Source organism: Thalassophryne amazonica, chromosome 2 (assembly GCF_902500255.1).
Source record: "Thalassophryne amazonica chromosome 2, fThaAma1.1, whole genome shotgun sequence".
NCBI lineage: Eukaryota > Metazoa > Chordata > Actinopteri > Batrachoidiformes > Batrachoididae > Thalassophryne > Thalassophryne amazonica.
The window spans coordinates 93,056,600-93,079,520 of NC_047104.1; the positions used below are offsets into that span (position 1 = coordinate 93,056,600).

Here is a 22,921-nt window from a genome sequence, read left to right on the forward strand (position 1 = left end):
GTTACCAGCATCTGTGATAGTGTGGGGGTGTGTTAGTGCCCATGGCATGGGCAACTTACACATCTGTGATGGCACCAATGCTGAAAGGTACATCCAGGTTTTGGAGCTACACATCCTGCCATCTAAGCAATGTCTTTTTCAGGGACGTCCCTGCTTATTTCAGCAAGACAATGCCAAGCCACATTCTGCACGTGTTACAACAGCGTGTCTTCGTTGTAAAAGAGTGCAGGTACTAGACTGGCCTGCCTGCAGTCCAGACCTGTCACCCATTGAAAATGTGTGGCACATTATGAAGCACAAAATATGACAACGGAGACCCCGGACTGTTGAACAACTGAAGCCATATATCAAGCAAGAATGGGAAAGAATTCCACCTACAAAGCTTCAACAATTAGTGTCCTCAGTTCCCAAATGCTTATTGAGTGTTGTTAGAAGGCATGGTGATGTAACACAGTGGTAAACATACCACTGTCTCAGCTTTTTTGAAATGTGTTGCAGGCATCCATTTCTGAGCAAATATTTGCACAAACACAAAGTTTATCAGTTTGAACATTAAATATCTTGTCTTTGCGGTGTATTCAACTGAATATAGGTTGAAGAGGATTTGCAAATCAATGCATTCTGTTTTTATTTACATTTTACACAACGTCCCAACTTCATTGGAATTGAGGTTGTAGAACAGGAATGGCAAGAGACTGCCACACTTTCAGCTTGTCATTTTATCATCAACTATACTCACTAGTTTGCCATGTTGCCATAACCAGATGTTAGTTTACATCCCACAACACACGTATATTACTATTGTATCTGTTTCTCTGAATATGCATATTTTTTAATAAAGAAGAAAGTGGGTTAGTGCTGTACCCATGTTTAAACACTGCATCGGCTATATGCTATATCCATTGAAAATGTAATGGGAGACTAGTGAGGGAAGCCACCAACATACCCACACTGATGCAGCTGTGACTGGAGAAACTGGGGGACTGTGCAGCTTTTGTTTGTTGCATCAAGTGTTGCAGCTTCATGATGACGTGGCACATGGGACACTTGAGCCTTTGTTTGATTTGACCTCTTTTTTTGGATGACCATGAAGCTGCAACTCTTGTTGCAACAGACAAAAGTTGCACTATACACAGTTTCTCCAGTGCTTTGCCAGAAAAGACTGTAACTCCTTTAGGGCCCCTTCACACATAGTACGAATGTAACCGAAATGCACATGAAGCAGGAATCATATGCAATACATGTAATATCAGAGCTGCCTCCAACGCCTCGTACACCTGTTGCTACAACTATCTGCGCACACCAGCGGCTAAAAGACAGAGTGTGAGTTGTGAGAGCCCATTCGATCCCTCTCATGGCAGGTGTTGGCCAAATCCAGGTGACACGCATGAACATCTAACACCGCTTGCTTGCCACTTAGAAAATGTGTGGCCATTCGCGCTGTTAGCACGAAAACAGTCAGCAGACAATCACTTTTGAGCTGGCAGTGAAATTTGTCTAAGTGCCCCCACGACTGTGAAATTGGCGAGTACACATGTGGCGTGCCAGAGTGTCGGCTCCCCCACAACATGTGTGCATGTGTTTCGCACACTCCCCCCGCCCCCCCAACACATGGCATGTGTATGGTTCACACCCCCCGAGGCGCCTCTCATCTGATCACAGAGAGAGTGTCAGGATCAGTGTGCTGATCGGAGAGGGGGCGTGAGCTGTTGACATCTGTGGTCCTGGACATCACAGCTGCAGAACACAGACTCTGTTTTGATGGACACTTCCATGTGTGCTTGCTGTACTCTCGTGGAAATACATAAAAACATATATTGCTTTTGTGACGGGCTGGAGAGCGCGCACATCGACAGGCTGCCCCAGCTGAAACGGACAGTCAGTTCACGTGGACACGCAGCAGGAAATCTGAATGCCATGTCTGTCTGATGTGCATAACACCATCGCGTGCACAAAACCGCGATGGTGTTGCAGCGGGATCGTTCACGCCTGCCCATCGGCTCAATGTTTTCGTGGTTTGCTCATATGAGCTATTCTGCTGTGATTCACCCCAATTTGTACTAAAGCCCTTTTCACACCGGCGCAAACGTAGAGCTGTGTATCACGTCATTGTGTTGCATTTATGTACACCCGAAATGCGCGCAAACTGTGTTATTTCCGTGTTCGTATCGTTCGTAGATTTGCTTGCAGCTGTGTATGCTTGCTTTTAATGTATGCGCACCGTCGCGTGTAGCCCTTGCCGCTATTAAAACCAATTCAACTCTTTTTCTTTCAGTTCACTCCTGCCAGCTGTGCAGAACACATCGCTGTGCTTGAGAGAGAGAGAGAATGTGCTCTGTTCTCTAAACGGAATGGACTCACGATGCACGGGAGAATGCACTCTTGTTTTCTAAACCATACATGAACGGACTCACATAGCATGGAGGGAGAGAGGGAAAAAGAGAGAGCAGAGGGGGAAAAAAGCAGCGGAAATCACAGCTTATCTTAAGACATCAGCAGCAGCGGACATTCTGCGAGAACAGCTATGATCCACAGAGTTGTGACACTTGTCCCTGAGTAAAAGCAGGAAAACCAGTGTTATTGCATTCACTTTTGACCAATGTTTGAGTCGTTAATTATGCACGAGATGGTCCGTTTGTGCGCGCGTGCGCGGCCGCCAGCAACTGCCCACACGTCACATGAATGAGACAGTTAACCTGGACGTGGAAATGTCCTCCCGCTAGCTATCTGTCCGTAAAGAGAAGTTGATGGACTTTATTAACGTCACAATCATGACAGACTGGAGGAGGTAGAAAAACGAAGCAAAGTGAAGCAAATCAGAGCTGCTTCTGGCGCCACGCACGACCCGCCATGAGAAGTGAAAAGTGGACCATCGACATGTCCTCCCAGTGGCGATCAGTCCGACTTGGACATGGACATGTCCTCCTGCTGGCGATCGTCCGTGAGCAGGACTTAAGGGACTCTTTTATCGTGCCACAATCAACAGACTGGAGGAGGTGGAAAAACGAACCAAAGTGAAGTGTTATGTTGACTTGCTTAAAAACTGCATACTTTCTCCGTCCAGTGCACTATGCCGAAAAAAATGAAACATGTTTAATTTCTTGCATCTTCCTCGCACAGCACTCAGAATACTATAAGTGTCCCTGCCACGCCATGATGTTTTTACATATTCTTGAAGAATAAAAAAAAGAAGAAGCTTTTTCCACATGTTGTCTTTGGTTTTTACCATAAAATTACACTGAACAAGGATTTAGATGTTTTGTTACTCATCTGAGAATCTGAATTTACCGCCTCCGAGTTGACCTACAGTAGTGTTCAGAATAATAGTAGTGCTATGTGACTAAAAAGATTAATTCAGGTTTTGAGTATATTTCTTATTGTTACATGGGAAACAAGGTACCAGTAGATTCAGTAGATTCTCACAAATCTAACAAGACCAAGCATTCATGATATGCACACTATTAAGGCTATGAAATTGGGCTATTAGTAAAAAAAAAAAAGTAGAAAAGGGGCTGTTCACCATAATAGTAGTGTGGCATTCAGTCAGTGAGTTCGTCAATTTTGTGGAACAAACAGGTGTGAATCAGGTGTCCCCTATTTAAGGATGAAGCCAGCACCTGTTGAACATGCTTTTCTCTTTGAAAGCCTGAGGAAAATGGGACATTCAAGACATTGTTCAGAAGAACAGCATAGTTTGATTAAAAAGTTGGAGAGGGGAAAACTTATACGCAGGTGCAAAAAAATTATAGGCTGTTCATCTACAATGATCTCCAGTGCTTTAAAATGAACAAAAAAAAACAGAGACGTGTGGAAGAAAATGGAAAACAGCCATCAAAATGGCTAGAAGAATAACCAGAATGGCAAAGGCTCACCCATTGATCAGCTCCAGGATTATCAAAGACAGTCTGGAGTTACCTGTAAGTGCTGTGACAGTTAGAAGAAGCCTGTGTGAAGCTAATTTATTTGCAAGAACCCCCTGCAAAGTCCCTCTGTTAAATAAAAGATGTGCAGAAGAGGTTACAATTTGCCAAAGAACACATCAACTGGCCTAAAGAGAAATGGAGGAATATTTTGTGGACTGATGAGAGTAAAATTGTTCTTTTTGGGTCCAAGGGCCGCAGACAGTTTGTGAGACGACCCCCAAACTCTGAATTCAAGCCACAGTTCACAGTGAAGACAGGTGGCATGGTAGCATGGTGGTGCAAGCATCATGATATGGGCATGTTTCTCCTACTATGGTGTTGGGCCTATATATGGCATACCAGGTATCATGGATCAGTTTGGATATGTCAAAATACTTGAAGAGGTCATGTTACCTTATGCTGAAGAGGACATGCCCTTGAAATGGGTGTTTCAACAAGACAATGACCCCAAGCACACTAGAAAACGAGCAAAATCTTGGTTCCAAACCAACAAAATTAATGCCTCGCAGATGTGAAGAAATCATGAACTAATCATGAATATACAACTAAATACTACTTTAGTGATTCACAGGATTGCTAAAAAAGCAGTTTGAACATAATAGTTTTGAGTTTGTAGCGTCAACAGCAGATGCTACTACAACCCCTGGCAATAATTATGGAATCACCGGCCTCGGAGGATGTTCATTCAGTTGTTTAATTTTGTAGAAAAAAAAGCAGATCACAGACATGACACAAAACTAAAGTCATTTCAAATGGCAACTTTCTGGCTTTAAGAAACACTATAAGAAATCAGGAAAAAAAAAATTGTGGCAGTCAGTAACGGTTACTTTTTTAGACCAAGCAGAGGAAAAAAAAAAATATGGAATCACTCAATTCTGAGGAAAAAATTATGGAATCATGAAAAACAAAAGAACGCTCCAACACATCACTAGTATTTTGTTGCACCACCTCTGGCTTTTATAACAGCTTGCAGTCTCTGAGGCATGGACTTAATGAGTGACAAACAGTACTCTTCATCAATCTGGCTCCAACTTTCTCTGATTGCTGTTGCCAGATCAGCTTTGCAGGTTGGAGCCTTGTCATGGACCATTTTCTTCAACTTCCACCAAAGATTTTCAATTGGATTAAGATCCGGACTATTTGCAGGCCATGACATTGACCCTATGTGTCTTTTTGCAAGGAATGTTTTCACAGTTTTTGCTCTATGGCAAGATGCATTATCATCTTGAAAAATGATTTCATCATCCCCAAACATCCTTTCAATTGATGGGATAAGAAAAGTGTCCAAAATATCAACGTAAACTTGTGCATTGATTGATGATGTAATGACAGCCATCTCCCCAGTGCCTTTACCTGACATGCAGCCCCATATCATCAATGACTGTGGAAATTTACATGTTCTCTTCAGGCAGTCATCTTTATAAATCTCATTGGAACGGCACCAAACAAACGTTCCAGCATCATCACCTTGCCCAATGCAGATTCGCGATTCATCACTGAATATGACTTTCATCCAGTCATCCACAGTCCATGATTGCTTTTGCTTAGCCCATTGTAACCTTGTTTTTTTCTGTTTAGGTGTTAATGATGGCTTTCGTTTAGCTTTTCTGTATGTAAATCCCATTTCCTTTAGGCAGTTTCTTACAGTTCGGTCACAGACGTTAACTCCAGTTTCCTCCCATTCGTTCCTCATTTGTTTTGCTGTGCATTTTCAATTTTTGAGACATATTGCTTTTCTGTCTTGACGATTTGACGTCTTCCTTGGTCTACCAGTATGTTTGCCTTTAACAACCTTCCCATGTTGTTTGTATTTGGTCCAGAGTTTAGACACAGCTGACTGTGAACAACCAACATCTATTGCAACATTGCGTCATGATTTACCCTCTTTTAAGAGTTTGATAATCCTCTCCTTTGTTTCAATTGACATCTCTCGTGTTGGAGCCATGATTCATGTCAGTCCACTTGGTGCAACAGCTCTCCAAGGTGTGATCACTCCTTTTTAGATGCAGACTAATGAGCAGATCTGATTTGATGCAGGTGTTAGTTTTGCGGATGAAAATTTACAGGGTGATTCCATAATTTATTCCTCAGAATTGAGTGAGTCCATATTTTTTTCCCTCTGCTTGGTCTAAAAAAGTAACCTTTACTGACTGCCACAATTTTTTTTCCTGATTTCTTATAGTGTTTCTTAAAGCTTCTTGTTTCTTAAAGTTTCTTGAAAATGACTTTAGTTTTGTGTCATGTCTGTGAACTGCTTTTTTTTCTACAAAATTAAACAACTGAATGAACATCCTCCAAGGCCGGTGATTCCATAATTATTGCCAGGGGTTGTATTATTGTTAACAGCCCCTTTTCTACTTTTTTTTAACTAATAGCCCAATTTCATAGCCTTAAGAGTGTGCATATCATGAATGCTTGGTCTTGTTGGATTTGTGAGAATCTACTGGTACCTTGTTTCCCATGTAACAATAAGAAATATACTCAAAACCTGGATTAATCTTTTTAGTCACATAGCACTACTATTATTCTGAACACTACTGTACTTTTTCGCTGCGACGGATGTGGCGTCATCCGAGTAGATGTCTCGCAGCGCCGCTCTGTTTACCAACACAGCAGACACGGACAGCGAAGGCATAGTGCGCGATTATAGCTAAGATTTAAGTGACATATCGATTATTTTTGAAGAAGATGAGGAAGTTTCTGATGAAGATATTAAATAATGTGTAAATAATGAGCGGCTCCAAACCGTGTATGTTCCAGCCGAAAGCGACAGAAAGAGGATGAAGTGCAGCTGTAAGCTGACATCAACAACAGCACTGTGGAGGATACAGAATGGTTTGTTCACTCACCAGCTTTTTTTATACATGATCGTTTATTCCTGGCACGGTGTGTTTGTGTATGAAATAATTATTTGAGCAGCACAGCATGCTTAAATTCAGGAGGTTGTTCTAAAATCACTGAAAATAAAGTTTCTGTACATTCTGTATATATTTAATCATTTATAAGTCAGTTTCTTGTGATTGTTAATTCTTCACTTTTTATTCAAAGCAAATGATTGCAAATCTTTGTCTGAAAAGCTGTAGACCCACATGGGATGGGGGGAAAAAGATTACTAAATAAAAGAAAATTTTACTTCTATATCTGTTGTCAAATTTAATCAGGCATAATATTATAGAAAAATGTTTATGCTAAATGGAGACTTACCTGTCTAAAATACACATACAGAACATCTGTAATCATAAACTGTATCACATCTAATCTACTTTGAATGAACAGACGTCTGAACAAAAAACAGGCTGTTCAGTTTACATGCATATGTATATATGGAAAACACAAAAATGTCAATGTTCTGTTTTTTTCAGGTGCTCATGTGAACACAGTCAGCCGATGCCACTCGTGATCGAGTCTCCTCATATCAGGGTCAGTTTTGCAGGTAAGTTGTCTATGTTATCTCATTAACAGCCTACCTTTCAAACAGCATTTTGTTATGTATATAAGCTTTTTTTTTGTTTTGTTTGTTTGTTTTTTTTGTTTTAACTTCTGTTTTAGGAGTTTGGTGGCAACCCTTCACTTTAATGAACATGCAGGGAGAAAACAAAAGCAGACAAAGCAAGAGAGACCAAGGTTCAGAATATACTTTCCTTAGTGGAAAAGAGAAGGATTCACAGTGAGAAAGTTAGCCACATATCCAACATGTGATATGTGGAAAATGAAAAAAAACCAAACAAAAACAAAACAGATTGTTATTTGTATATTTTTATATAGCATGATAAAATGAATAAAAATACAATTTCACATAAGTTTCACATTGTTTCATTCAAATGAGAAATGTTTTACAATTTGTTAAAAAACATTTTATTCAGTCTATGTGAGCGACAGTAAAAGAGGTTCTTCAGATCTGCAAAACACCAAACCGACCAGAAATCCCCATCAATGATCCTCCTCCACTGAGCACCCAACGTGAACGGACAAACCTGAGGCTAATGCTGCCAAGCGGACCAGGTACCACCGATGACCCAACCCCTCACTCCAGAGGAGGAAACTGGAAGCCAGTGTCGTCGGATGATGGTGATGGAAAAGTACTCCTTATTTTGAATACAACACAAGCTGGTAGTGGCAACCTTCTGTGCCTTCCCAAGTGTCCCCAGCACAACCGCACAAATTGCCAATATGCGATATGATGATACTTTCTGCAACAAAAAATAGCATGGATTGATGTTCAAAACAACAGTTCATTCTTTTTGTATTTGAATATTTTACACTTTTTTCTATAAACCATGTAAATGAAACTTTCTATTTCATGTGCTGACTCGTACTGTAGAGCATCATGTAAGCATAGTGTGCCACTCTGAGGACATCTGTATCCAAACACAATCGAGAAACTCGCCAGCTGTGTTCACATGAACACCTGAAAAAACAAAAAAACAAAAAAAAAACCCAGAACATTGACATTTTTGTGTTTTCCAAATATACATATGCATGTAAACTGAACAGCCTGTTTTTTGTTCAGACGTCTGTTCATTCAAAGTAGATTAGATGTGATACAGTTTATGATTACAGATGTTCTGTATGTGTATTTTAGACAGGTAAGTCTCCATTTAGCATAAACATTTTTCTACAATATTATGCCTGATACAATTTGACAAAAGATATAGAAGTAAAATTTTCTTTTATTTAGTAATCTTTTTCCCCCCATCCCATGTGGGTCTACAGCTTTTCAGATAAAGATTTGCAATCATTTGCTTTGAATAAAAAGTGAAGAATTAGCAATCACAAGAAACTGACTTATAAATGATTAAATATATACAGAATGTACAGAAACTTTATTTTCAGTGATTTTAGAACAAACTCCTGAATTTAAGCACGCTGTGCTGCTCAAATAATTTTTTCATACACAAACACACCGTGCCAGGAATAAATGATCATTTATAAGAAAAGCTGGTGAGTGAACAAACCATTCTGTGTCCTCCACAGTGCTGTTGATGTCAGCTTACAGCTGCACTTCATCCTCTTTCTGTCGCTTTCGGCTGGAACATACACGGTTTGGAGCCGCTCATTATTTACACCATTAATATCTTCATCAGAAACTTCTTCATCTTCTTCAAAAACAATCTATATGTCACTTAAATCTTCGCTATAATTGCGCACTATGCCTTCGCTGTCCGTGTCTGCCGTGTTGGTAAACAGAGCCGCGCTGCGAGACATCTACTTGAATGACGTCACATCTGTCGCAGCGAAAAAGTAGGTCAACTCGGAGGCAGTAAATTCAAATTCTCAGATGAGTAACGAAGCGTCTAAATCCTTGTTCAGTGTAATTTTATGGTAAAAAAAAAGACAACATGTGGAAAAAGCTTTTTTTATTCTTCAAGAATATGTAAAAATGTCATGGCGTGGCAGGGACCCTTTAAAGTGGGTGTAGAGCTGCTTAACTCAGCCGGCTTTATTCGTACTATGTGTGAAGGGGCCCTTAGTGTTGTTTGGGCGTGTTGGTGGTTTCCTTTACTATTCTCCGTGTTGCACAGTCAGAACCACCTTCTCCAGACAGATTAATTATAGAGTACCATACGGTTTACATCCTTAATGATGGATGTACATTAAATCAAAGACATTCAGTGACTTGAAAATGTTCATGTATGCATCCTGACATGGCTGTAACAGTGATGATCTGTATTAACAATACAGTAATCCTGATATTTAGTTTGTCCACTTAATTATGGACTGAAAATAATAATTTTATATATATATATATATATATATATATATATATATATATATATATATATATATATATATATATATATAATTAAATCCCTTAAAGGTAAGAGTCTACAGCAGGGGTAGGCAACCTGTTCCAGAAAGAGCCATGAGGGTGCAGGTTTTCTTTGCAGCCACTGACTCCACCAGGTGATTTTACTGATTAATATCACTTTGAGCAGATGGAATCAGTTAATCAGTGAAATCACCTGGTGGAGTCAGTGGCTGCAAAGAAAACCTGCACCCTCATGGCTCTTTCTGGAACAGGTTGCCTACCCCTGGTCTACAGAATAAGCACATCTTCACTGTTTCATTTCACCTTCAACGTGGTGGTGTACCGAAGCAAAATTAGAAAAACTGTGCCACTGTCCAAATACTTAAGGACCCGGCTGTAACTACCTACTTTACCACCAACTAAGCACAACATTTTTTGTATGCATAGAGGAAGTGAGATATAGAAGATCAGGCAACCACTACTCACTATCTGTTTCTCATTAAGGCTGCCAGAGCTGTAGGTGGTGGCTAGGGTTGAAGAGCAAGCCTCGCTGTACCAGGGAACATTGCCATTCTCCGTACAGCTGCTAATCGACAGGGTGTAGATACTGTTGGTGTAGCCGTCACAGTTGCAGCTGTCCTTTTCTCTGCCTCCATTCCCTGACGCCCACACAAAGATGGAGCCCAAACCCCCACGACCCTGCAGTGTGCAATCAGAGAAACACAAAGTAAAAACATCACAGAAACCACACAAACACAGAATTCTTCATGCAATGATTGAACCGCCGCTAACCAGAAAGACAGAATGAACAAAGTCACAATTAATCTTAATAGGGATCCCAATTACAGAAGGGTTACAGTAATTCATTTCAGGCCTCTTTACAAAAAGAGCCCATCAAAACACACAATACAACACAGAGGCCATAGTCATCACTCTTGAATTAAGCAGAGCTAAATTTAATGTGACAGCAATGCAAAACAGAAGGCACTAAAAGACAACAGCTCATTGTATTAAACTATCCAACCTTTTAGCCTTTGAAGTACAATAATTTCATCTAAGAGGTGCATTATTGTGCTAAGTGGCACCCTTTCTACATTGATCAAGGCCAACTATGCACCACCCACAGCACGATCTGACACTGGATCTAAGGCAAATGGCATCAGCCTTACTGCTTTTTAACAAGAGCCATTTTTAGCCGGATGGATGGTTGTAAGCCTGTGGTGTGATCTGTAGGCCTATTATTCTTTTGACTTGTTCTATTTTATATGCAGTGCCAGACAGTCCCAATGCTCAATACTAAAACAACTTCTGTCATCAATGACACAACAGCGTAGATTTCGGCACACGATTTGTTTAACGGTCTGCTTCTGAAATTCCGGCGTGTATATTAAGTAATATGAAAGTCGGATTCAAGTCTAACTCAGTAAAAGGGTCCATGTACTTTTTTTGTTTTGTTGAGAAAAGTTGGTCAGTCATTGTGCAACTACGCTGACCAAGAAAAGCAGAGAAGTTGATCATAAAAACAAGAAGAGCGCACTTTCATGGACATGCAGTCTGGAAACTCGCGGCCCATAATGCTTACAAACCAGAGTGTGAAGATCACTGCTGCTCACGAATGTGATCTAATGCACAATTTGATGCGTGTACCATCTGATACGTTCAAAAATAAGAGTAACACGCCTGGAATAAAAGTTCAGCACAACCGCGGCCCTTCCAAAAATCCTCACAGTAATGTTATGGCATCCACAATAATGTAACAACTTCACACAAATGCAAGGGATAAACACATAAAAGGCTGCGATAGATGAAAATAAATTTTGTAACATCCAGGCGATGAATGGATGTCTTTGGTACCAAATCTCTTCAGAGGATCCTTGGGTACCACTAGAATGACTTAGTGTCGAATAAGCTGTTACTTAATGGGCTGTTCCACAGAGCGCCACTCCTCCCCATTTCATCCCGAGCACGTTTTGAAGCATCACAGTAATTTCTTGATCGATCTTTTGTCACTCTTAAACAAACTTGGTATATGCAGTAGTTACGGCCATCATTGCCACCAGTTTTGAAATTGAGATGAAATTTTCATGCTGTTCAAAAATTCATCATTACGCGGCACTGTTCAGGTATTCATAGTCTTAATAGCTTCAATCATGTTCAAACATCTATAAACAGGGTAGTCCTAGTGATTATAGCTTGATACCTGTTTGAATGTGCTCCATCAGGGTAAAAATCTGAAGCAAAAGCAGCATTTGTTGTGGTTGTGGCTGAGAATGCAGCCGGGCGCAGCTTTATTTTTGTTTTTGAGCAGGTTACCAGGTCTGCACTTTATAAGCCAGCTGGTTGCCAGGTTTGCACTTTATAGGTCAGTCTGGCAGGAGGCGAGCAGCTTCATCCCGTTTTTGCACTTTTTTTGGATTGTGGGGGATCGTAATACAATGGCGCCCTGTGGAATAGGGGTATTAGAGAGACTCAGATGAGAAGTATCACTTTGTGAGAGAGCAACAACCCAGGCCAGTTCATGCTTCCAGACTTGACTTGAAAATTCAACCACAGTTAAAAGAACGGAAACTCACAATGAAGGGATATCCCGGTTCAACACACACCCTCCAGGACCCTTCCAAGATATGGACAAGATTTCAAATGGTCAACTTCCAGAATGCTTATGCATGAAATTGAGAAGGGGGCTTGAAAAGCACTGTTCATATAAAAATCAATTTTTAAAAACTTTTCATAATTTACTTCTCTGAGGGGAATTTCTACTCATTTCACAAGATATTCATCTCTAGGGGCTTCCAGAAGACACGGTCATCATTTCATAATTGTTAAGGTCAAAACCTTTGTTTTTCCCACTCATGGCTAACCAGTTCATTTAATGCACATTACACACAGGTAAGAAATCATGTCACAGGTAGGCAAAAACAAAAACAACAGACACACACATGCACACACCTCTTCAACTCCATGCACAAAGGCTTCTTTGGCAAGTTTGGCAGGTCCATCGACAGTTTTACCATCATCTTCTGGGCCCCAGCTGGCACTGTAGATGTCGATGTGTTGAGGATTCAGACTGAGAGACTGGGCCTCCACCATGTCGGTCACCTCCCCATCTAACATACGCACACCTGCATCCATGTTACCAAAAGTACATGGAGAGACACATCAGATGAACATAAAAAAAACTACTATGTTTACTACAGTAAGTTTAAAGGCACATCCAATGAAGGAGGAAGCAAAGACAGTTATGCGACTCTATACAAGTTTCATTATGCAATGCCTCAATTTCCCTGCAGCATCACTGAGGTCGAGCATTCTTCTTAAATTCCTAACATTGTGTGTTCATGTTAAAGATTGTCTGATTTGTCCACTCTCTGCTCATTCAATGTCTATATTTGTGCATGTGCAGCAGTGTGACACGTGCTGCTGATTCATGATTTGTTCATCCACCATGATGTTCTTATGGGCCCCACACTAAATCAAAAGCCATCTCTATTGATTTGCTGTGGTACTTGAGCTGGTTTAGAGGAGGGAAAAAAATAACAAAAAAGAAATGGAACTAGATCAATTGCACTGCCTGTGAAATGCATCCTGAAGAGGATGTCTGGGACATAAAATTGAGATAAAAAGATAGGGAGGACTTCGTTTTCCTCCTTTGTGTGTTTGGGTGAACCAGAGTGCAAACTGATTAGTAAGTAAGCCCCTTCAGCTGCTCCCTTGTTTTCAATCGGGGTCACCACAGCAGATCTGAGGAGGACCTGCATGTTGAATTGGCATGTTTTATGTCGGATGCCCTTCCTGAACTCCATATTACATGAAGAAATCTGGCAGGTGTGAAGTTTGAGACGGGAACCTTCCCACTGAAACAAAGCGCACTAACCACTTGGCCACTACCCTGACCAGCGCAAATTGATAAGTACTTGCTCTTATTTCAAAAGGCAGGCGCAGCCATTACCTCCTGATGTATTTCTGTCAAATATTCAGGATCTTTATGTGAGCATATCCTGAACCTCCATTTAATTCATCTTAGACCCTGTCCCACTGGCGTTTAGGAGGATTTGCGTATGGATTGCGCACAAAATTGGCCCATATTCACCAAACATCCGCAATATCCGTGTAACATGCCTGTATGAGTCGGCCATCATCCGAACACGCCCGTGATCATCCGTAGAGGCACGCATGTCCGCAGCCAGGATTTTTGAGCTGTTCAAAAATCTGGATGCGGATAACATCCGCCTTACATACTCCATAAATACTTAATTCAAACACAATACATACTCACTCTATGCGCTGCATATCTGCCGTTAACCGCTGATATCCGCAACTGACGGGGATTTGCGGTTTGACAACGGACCGGGACAGTGTGTAAAACAGATATATGAGGGCTGTCAAGAAAGTATAGGTCCTTTTTATTTTTTTCAAAAACTATATGGATTTCATTCATATGTTTTTACGTCAGACATGCTTGAACCCTCGTGCGCATGCGTGAGTTTTTCCACGCCTGTCGGTGACGTCATCCACCTGTGAGCACTCCTTGTGGGAGGAGTCGTCCAGCCCCTCGTCGGAATTCCTTTGTCTGAGAAGTTGCTGAGAGACTGGTGCTTTGTTTGATCAAAATTTTTTCTAAACCTGTGAGGCACATCGAAGTGGACATGGTTCGAAAAAGAACACCTCCGTGTTGATAACCATTTGTAAAATCCAGGCGGCTTTTGATGGCTTTTAGTGGAGTGAGTATATGAGTAATTGTTTAACAGCTGGACATGTTCCAACTTGTCCTTAAGGCTTCCAACAGAGGTGTTTTTCCTGTGGCGGAGCGTCGCAGCGGCTGTGAGCCGACGCTGCAATCCACCCGCACGTCTTTCATTAAAAAAATCTCCTTTAACAGTGGAATATCCGGATAAAATGCTGAAACCGACTTCTTCTGAAACTTCTCTGTTCTCTCACGACGTCCTGGATCAATAGAGCCTGAAATGTGGAGGTTTTCAGCTTGAAACAGGCTGACGATGGCACCTGAGAGCGCTGCGCGACGTCTCGCACCATGGGAAGTCCTTAAAGCGACAGTATCACCTCAAAATCTCTCATCAGCCGTTAAAACTTTCACCGAAAACCAGCTTAATTTTTCGAACCGTGTCCACTTCGATGTGCCTCACAGGTTTAGAAAAAATTTTGATCAAACAAAGCGCCAGTCTCTCAGCAACTTCTCAGACAAAGGAATTCCGACGAGGGGCTGGACGACTCCTCCCACAAGGAGTGCTCACAGGCGAATGACGTCACCGACAGGCGTGGAAAAACACGCATGCGCACAAGGGTTCAAGCATGTCTGACGTAAAAACATATGAATGAAATCCATATAGTTTTTGAAAAAAATAAAAAGGACCTATACTTTATTGACAGCCCTCGTATATTGTGCCTAACACGTCCACATCATAAACTAAAATATGTTGTAGCGAATGCATACAAACTGGCCACGAATAAAGTGTTTTTATTACATCTGCTTTGCAGACAATCTGTGAATGCATAACAAACACGTCACGTAAACCCAAAGTGTGGCAGAAAGCAACATACCTGCCAGTCAGTGCCGGTCTGGCTGTGTAAATCCACAAAGACGTAGCTGCTGCAATCTAGGACTTTTATTTAACACCAACAAAAGGAAAAGTTGCTGTTTACCCACAACTCACTCAAAAAAAGAAAAAAAAACACCGTCTCACACCCCGAGCGGCTTCCCCCCTCCCACTCCCCAAACTCATGAACAGTTAGCCCTGGCATGACAACATGAACAAACTCTGTGATCAACTTGTCCAAGTCCAGTAAATGCTCCAGAGGCTGTATTGTTGGTGTGAATAGTGATGCCAACGGCCCAAGTGCGCTTCTTTTATGATCGCAATGCAGATGCCGTGCACGGGCAACATGTGCGTGATGCATTCATAATACACCCGTAATACTGCCATGATAATCTCAATGCGTCTGATCTGTTTCCTCACTACATGCGTTATATAACCGTGATTGTTCATCATATATGCACTATATATTATTAATATATCCGTAATTCCTACTGGGACATTTGTCATCTTTGGCCACTTTTGTTGCGGACGACAACGAACGCCTGTACGTTGTATACTCAATTCATGCGCAATTAATCCTCTCCACAGTGGGACAGGGCCCTTAGAGTTCCTTCATAAAGAGTTTTAAAGAAGTAAAGGTCACTTAAACTTACACTGAAACCACAGAGCATCTTTAATTTCCATGCATCATACTCCTGAGTGAAATGTTGTTTTGCAAGGGTTCTTCAAATCATCAGTCATCTGACTGATTAATTTGTAAGTAGGTAGGCTTTTTGGTCAAGCAGCAATCTTCGGTGCTGAAAAATGAAAATAAACAGAAGTGCCAAAACATGCAGTTCCTCAAGTGGCCACTTGAGGCTACCTCCAAACGCGAGTCAATCCCCACAAGTAACCCATGCTAAAATGTTCACCTTTACAGTAAACATGCTTACAGACTGGTTTCTGCACATAGTTTCCCCATTCATAACAACTGCACAGTGAGTAAATATTTCTACAACTCAGTTTAAATTTGATCAAGCTATAAAGTTTTGCATGGGGTGTGGCCAATTTCAGTAACAGGATGCTTACGCCTTGCATTTTAATACAAGTATGAGATATGGCTTGTTGCGAGGTTAATTATACTAAAAGAAGTCTGTGCTGTAGTCTTTTTGGTAACTGAAATTTTTGTACCATTTTATTTGCATGTTCACACTCTTTTCAGTAATTATGTGCATCAATAGCTAGGTCATGTTAGCTACACTGATAATGCCATAGACAAATGAGGATATATGGCGGCCACAGTTTGCAATCCCTGCACGCAAGCCACTGCCCAGTCCACAAAAATATCAATTACCCAAAAACAGGTGACCTAGGTTGTTAACCTTAGCTTGTTTGTTGACAATTTCTCCAATCACAGCCACAGAAGCCTATAACTTCTTCTGGGTTGTCTGGGCATCTTGGTGGCATTCCTCACTCTTCTCCTTCTTGCACAGTCACTCAGTTTTTGAGAACTGTCTACTCCATACAGATTTACAATAGAGTGCTATACTGGCTATATTTTTTCATAACTGAAGTAAATAAGGTCCAAAACATATTCAGTGACTTGGAAATATTCGTTTATCCATCCCCTGACTTGTCTGAAGAAAACTAGCAACAAAACTGATTAATTACAGGTATTATCCCAAGGTGCGCCATTACTTATGTAACCCATCATCTTGGCTTTTATGTTTTAATTAATTATATCAAGTTGTAAAGATTTCCTTTCAGTTTGCTTTTAAGGAAAATAATTTTAGAATTTTTTTTTGTTTGTTTGTTTAGTTTTTGTATTTTACATGGCATAAACAAATAAAAATGTGTGAAATACCAAGTGTTCCAATGCTTTTGGAGGGCACAGTATCCATTAAGTGTTTCGGGTGTTTGACATCAGCAATAGTAGCCATAAACTGACAACTGTAGTAACTCACTTCACTGTGGCTAATTTTGGTACCAGATTAGGTTTTGAATAAAAATAAGTATTCGGCTCTGTCATTTTTTTTCTCCACTGTGACATGACATTTGTCCAGCCTGGTTTTTGTTCATATATATTGAAAGTCTTGAACATACTGAAAGTCTTTGTAGGAATAAAGTTCACTATCTTAGTGTTCACTGAAAGTGTGCTGTGTCACTGCATCTTCTCAAGAAAAATGTCACAGTTGAACCTCACAGATGCCAATGTTGCATTCTGAAAGTGATCCTTAAAACTACACACTCATCAGCTTGCTTATTCACCTAAAATTCCCATCTGCCATCTGGATTGGTCATAAAGTACTACAATTATGGTTCTAGGCTGACCAGGTTCACACTAAATATGACAGTTGGAAGTAGGCAGGAGGCTATTGAGATTACTGAGGTAAGCAAAGAGGTAATGAGCTAGAGCACACCCTGTGATAAAAGAGCTACCTACAAATAAAAAGTACTGCTCGTGTTTCAACTGCATCCTGAAGTCAGCAGAACTCACAGCAAGCTGAAATTATAACATCCCTCAATGCATTTATAAGACTGAACCACTCACCAACATAAAATGCGTGTGTGCATGTGTGTACTAAGGCAATATAATTTTAATTCAAGCCTAATTGTAGATTTAGAGTTAGCTCAATTTCACAATTCCACTAGGAGCTACAACTTAATAAATTAACATTATGCCTTTTAAGTGTTTTTATGATCTGTACATTTGAGATTAATGATCAAATCAAATCAATTTTATTTATATCAAATCAAGTCAATTTTATTTATATAGCGCCAAATCACAACAAACAGTTGCCCCAAGGCGCTTTATATTGTTAGGCAAAGCCATACAATAATTACAGAAAAACCCCAACGGTCAAAACGACCCCCTGTGAGCAAGCACTTGGTGATAGTGGGAAGGAAAACTCCCTTTTAACAGGAAGAAACCTCCAGCAGAACCAGGCTCAGGGAGGGGCAGTCTTCTGCTGGGACTGGTTGGGGCTGAGGGAGAGAACCAGGAAAAAGACATGCTGTGGAGGGGAGCAGCATGTTTTTTTTTTTTTTTGGTTTTTTTTTTTGCATCAACGGTTCTCGGACACATCAAAGAATAGCAAATCTGTTCGTCTACTCCCTTGTTTTCACTTGGGGTTGCTACAGCGTATCCAAGGTGGATTGGCATGTTTATCTGGCACAAGTTTTATGCCGGATGTCCTTCCCGATGCAACTCCACATTACATGGAGAAAATAATACAATAACAAAACAAAAATGTGCTTCCTGCACAGTAATACAGCTCAAAAATCTCATTTGCATCTTCCAGAAATTTGTTCAATTTATGCAGTGGTGGGCACAGATAACCAAAAAATTAACTTTGATAACAGATAATAAGATAACTGAAAAGTTATCTTTGATAAAGATAAACCAATAAACCACCCAAAACTGTATCGGAAGTTACAGATAATCGATAACCGATAAATTCCGGTGTTGTCTACGGGACATTTGCAGTTACTAAACAGCTGAAATAGATTTTTAACACAAAAGCGGTAAAAGACCTAAAGAATAATGTTTGACCATACTGCCCCCTGCAGGAAGCAGCACAGACAAATCCTGCATGCACCCACGAATTCAACTCTTTACTAATCAATCAATCAATCAATCAATCAATCAATCAATCAATCAATCAATCAATCAATTTTTTTATATAGCGCCAAATCATAAACAGTTGCCCCAACTATAAGCTTTAGCAAAAAGGAAAGTTTTAAGCCTAATCTTAAAAGTAGAGAGGGTGTCTGTCTCCCTGATCTGAATTGGGAGCTGGTTCCACAGGAGAGGAGCCTGAAAGCTGAAGGCTCTGCCTCCCATTCTACTCTTACAAACCCTAGGAACTACAAGTAAGCCTGCAGTCTGAGAGCGAAGCGCTCTATTGGGGTGATATGGTACTACGAGGTCCCTAAGATAAGATGGGACCTGATTATTCAAAACCTTATAAGTAAGAAGAAGAATTTTAAATTCTATTCTAGAATTAACAGGAAGCCAATGAAGAGAGGCCAATATGGGTGAGATATGCTCTCTCCTTCTAGTCCCCGTCAGTACTCTAGCTGCAGCATTTTGAATTAACTGAAGGCTTTTCAGGGAACTTTTAGGACAACCTGACAATAATGAATTACAATAGTCCAGCCTAGAGGAAATAAATGCATGAATTTGTTTTTCAGCATCACTCTGAGACAAGACCTTTCTGATTTTAGAGATATTGCGTAAATGCAAAAAAGCAGTCCTACATATTTGTTTAATATGCACTTTGAATGACATATCCTGATCAAAAATGACTCCAAGATTTCTCACAGTATTACTAGAGGTCAGGGTAATGCCATCCAGAGTAAGGATCTGGTTAGACACCATGTTTCTAAGATTTGTGGGGCCAAGTACAATAACTTCAGTTTTATCTGAGTTTAAAAGCAGGAAATTAGAGGTCATCCATGTCTTTATGTCTGTAAGACAATCCTGCAGTTTAGCTAATTGGTGTGTGTCCTCTGGCTTCATGGATAGATAAAGCTGGGTATCATCTGTGTAACAATGAAAATTTAAGCAATACCATCTAATAATACTGCCTAAGGGAAGCATGTATAAAGTGAATAAAATTGGTCCTAGCACAGAACCTTGTGGAACTCCATAATTAACTTTAGTCTGTGAAGAAGATTCCCCATTTACATGAACAAATTGTAATCTATTAGACAAATATGATTCAAACCACCGCAGCGCAGTGCCTTTAATACCTATGGCATGCTCTAATCTCTGTAATAAAATTTTTATGGTCAACAGTATCAAAAGCAGCACTGAGGTCTAACAGAACAAGCACAGAGATGAGTCCACTGTCCGAGGCCATAAGAAGATCATTTGTAACCTTCACTAATGCTGTTTCTGTACTATGATGAATTCTAAAACCTGACTAATCATAATCATTTTTCTTTCAACATTCTGCCCCTGCTGGAAGCTCTTGTTTACAACAGCACTCTCACCACAGAGACACACAGCAGCCATAAGACCAGCTCCCTATCAATTTCAACACTCCGGTCAGGCGGAGATACTAACTTATGGGTTTTTTTTGAAAATACTGATAGAATAACTCCATTAATGTCAATTCTGTCATTTGTACAAAGTTAAAATATAACATATCTTTTAATGTTGAATAAGGCACTACTTCTGAGGTTTTGTAACAAACACAGACCGCAAAGCATTCTGGGTAAAAGTGCTAAACAGTGATTGGTTCAGTAATCCATTATGTAAACCGACACGTTAATGTGACGTGTGTTGGTTTAAAGATAAATGTGCTTTTGTAAAATATTCCATTTTTATTTGTAAAAACAGGCATTTTTACGGAGCCCTGGAAGTGTCATCGCAATTGCATGTTTGAAAACTTTTATGATGTTGGAAAACGTGCACTCAATGTTAGTAAGTAAGTAAGTAAATTTATTTATATAGTACCTTTCACAGACATAAGGCCATGTACACACGTTGTCGGGTATTTGTAAAACCGAATATCTTACCCTTTCAGTTTGGGGAAAAAACTTCATCCACACTACGTCGTTTAAAAAAAAAATCCATATCGAACCGTATAAATGTGTTGTAATTAGTCTGCCAAACCTCTGGGTGGTGGTACTGATTAAAATTCTATCCAATCAGGAGCCTTATTCTCTTGTCGTCACTTCCACAAAAACTAAAAACATGGCGCCAACCTCGTCTGTGTGGACCGATAAGGAGTCGGAATTACTTCTACCCGTAGTTTTAGAATACAAAGTTAACAAATATATGCACACAAAAAGCGCCTGGACAATGGACAATACCAACACTGAGAGCAGCCATGTACCCAGACGTTTAATACTGCCATGAACACTCCTGGCCAGTAGATGGCAGTAGCGGCCTTGAAAAAATGTCAAACAAAATTCCAGATAATCCGTGTCTGCTATATTTAAGATGTGTGGAATTTAACAAACGCAAATACACTAACGTCTATAAACCCAGGGAATATATTCACGAGAGTTTTAGGCACTAGAGTTTAATGCTGTTATCTGTGGACCCTGAACAGCGTGTCTGAAATGCATTTGTCCTGTCATGAACGTCTGAGATTACCTTATGCTACCCATAATGCATTGCTGCCTGGCACAGCATGTGCTCACAAAACCTTAAAATTTAGCACATTACTTTAAAATGAAAACATATCTCTGATATTTTCACTTTATAAACTTCAGACATGACAATAATTTTAAATAGCTTGTCTAAAATGAGTGGTTAAAATTAGAACCATAAGTTAAACATGTATGCCTCTGGATGACTTGGTGACATTGCGATTATATTAATATGGTGTTAAAGGAAATGATTTTTTTTTTGGTCACCAGTTCTCCTTTGCTTACAGACGATAGAGTGGTTTCTGTTTGCAGAGAGTAGAACAACATGCCTATCAGGAAACTTAACAGGTAGGTCTCAACAGCTTTAACAGTTTTAAAAATGTTTTTCACTGTTCAGCTTAGTTTAGTATGTTATCGCTCTAAAAGTTATCGGATGGTAATTCATCGGAAGATAATTAGTCCGATGATGGTTTTTAAATTTATCTATAAAGATAATCCGATAATGAAAACATTATCTTCGATAATTATCTGTTATCAGATTATCGGAAGTGTGCCCACCACTGAATTTATGTGCACACTGCAGTTTTGTGCATTTGCATATCCAGCAAGTATGCAATACACAGACCCTCGCTTTTCACTAACACACTACCATCACCATCATTCTTACCTTCTATATGCATTTAACAGTTCCGCTGAATAATTTCAGCCCTACAGTCATATTCTGAGGCTTCTGAGCCAAACACCCACAACAACGTTTTTCCATTTAAATTCATGCTTTGCTTCTGAATTGCAATTTGCACTTTGACCCCAGAACTCCATACTGAAAAAGAAAACTTATCATAGCAACAGATGTAGTGTGTAATAACTAGTGTTAATTTTGCTACCCATTTTCTAATTTAGTCTTTTGTCAAATGTCTTTTTTTAGTTATTCACGTACCATTTTTATTGAGTCATGTTTTAGTCGACTAATATGATAATAACTAATAACAATATTGATAATATTACTCTAGTTTTAGTCAAAAGAGAACTGAATGCATTTTAGTCTCTTTTCAGTCAAGACATTTTAGTCTTTCTGATAAAAAACACATTTGATTATTTCTGATTACCATTTCAATCAATAAGTACAGTGTTTCACACATCTGAAATAACGAATGTTATCATTACCTGGCAAAATTACCTACTTGTTGAATTACTGAAGGTTTGTGGTGTTTTTCCCTGATATTTTAAATCCGCAAGGGTTCCAGTCGGATACACTTAGGCATTCGGTTTTCTTGTAAATCCAGAGTGGTGTAGGGGCGCAGGTCTTTTGAAATCAAACATTTGTTTGATATAATTATTCTACATTCAGAATTGGTTGGAAATGTGTTAAAGCAAAGCAGAATAAAATAAATAATTCAAGACTTGTAATTTTTTTATCTACTGTAAGAGCCACAACTTGAGCCAATTTAATTGAAATAGGATGCACACTTCATTTTTCATTATTTTGTTATATTTCATGTCATTTGTTATATAGTAGTTATAAATAATGTAAAAAACGAATTGATATTGGATAGTTATAACTTTTGCTCCTGTGTTCAACAATCTACACGCAGTATCGTTAATCTGAGCCA

The 22,921-nt window shown here is 39.8% G+C and overlaps 1 protein-coding gene across 2 annotated transcripts in view; it reads right to left on the minus strand.

Moving 5' to 3' along the window:
- LOC117527193 (furin-1-like) overlaps positions 1-22,921 on the minus strand; it is a 272,765-nt gene that overhangs the window by 23,578 nt on the left and 226,266 nt on the right. For both annotated transcript variants that reach the window (XM_034189406.1, XM_034189413.1), the window contains exons 8-9: positions 12,622-12,794; positions 10,159-10,371 (exon numbers count right to left, since the gene is read on the minus strand). In XM_034189406.1, the coding sequence (XP_034045297.1) occupies positions 10,159-10,371; positions 12,622-12,794 (386 nt within the window). The remainder of the gene's footprint in view (positions 1-10,158; positions 10,372-12,621; positions 12,795-22,921) is intronic.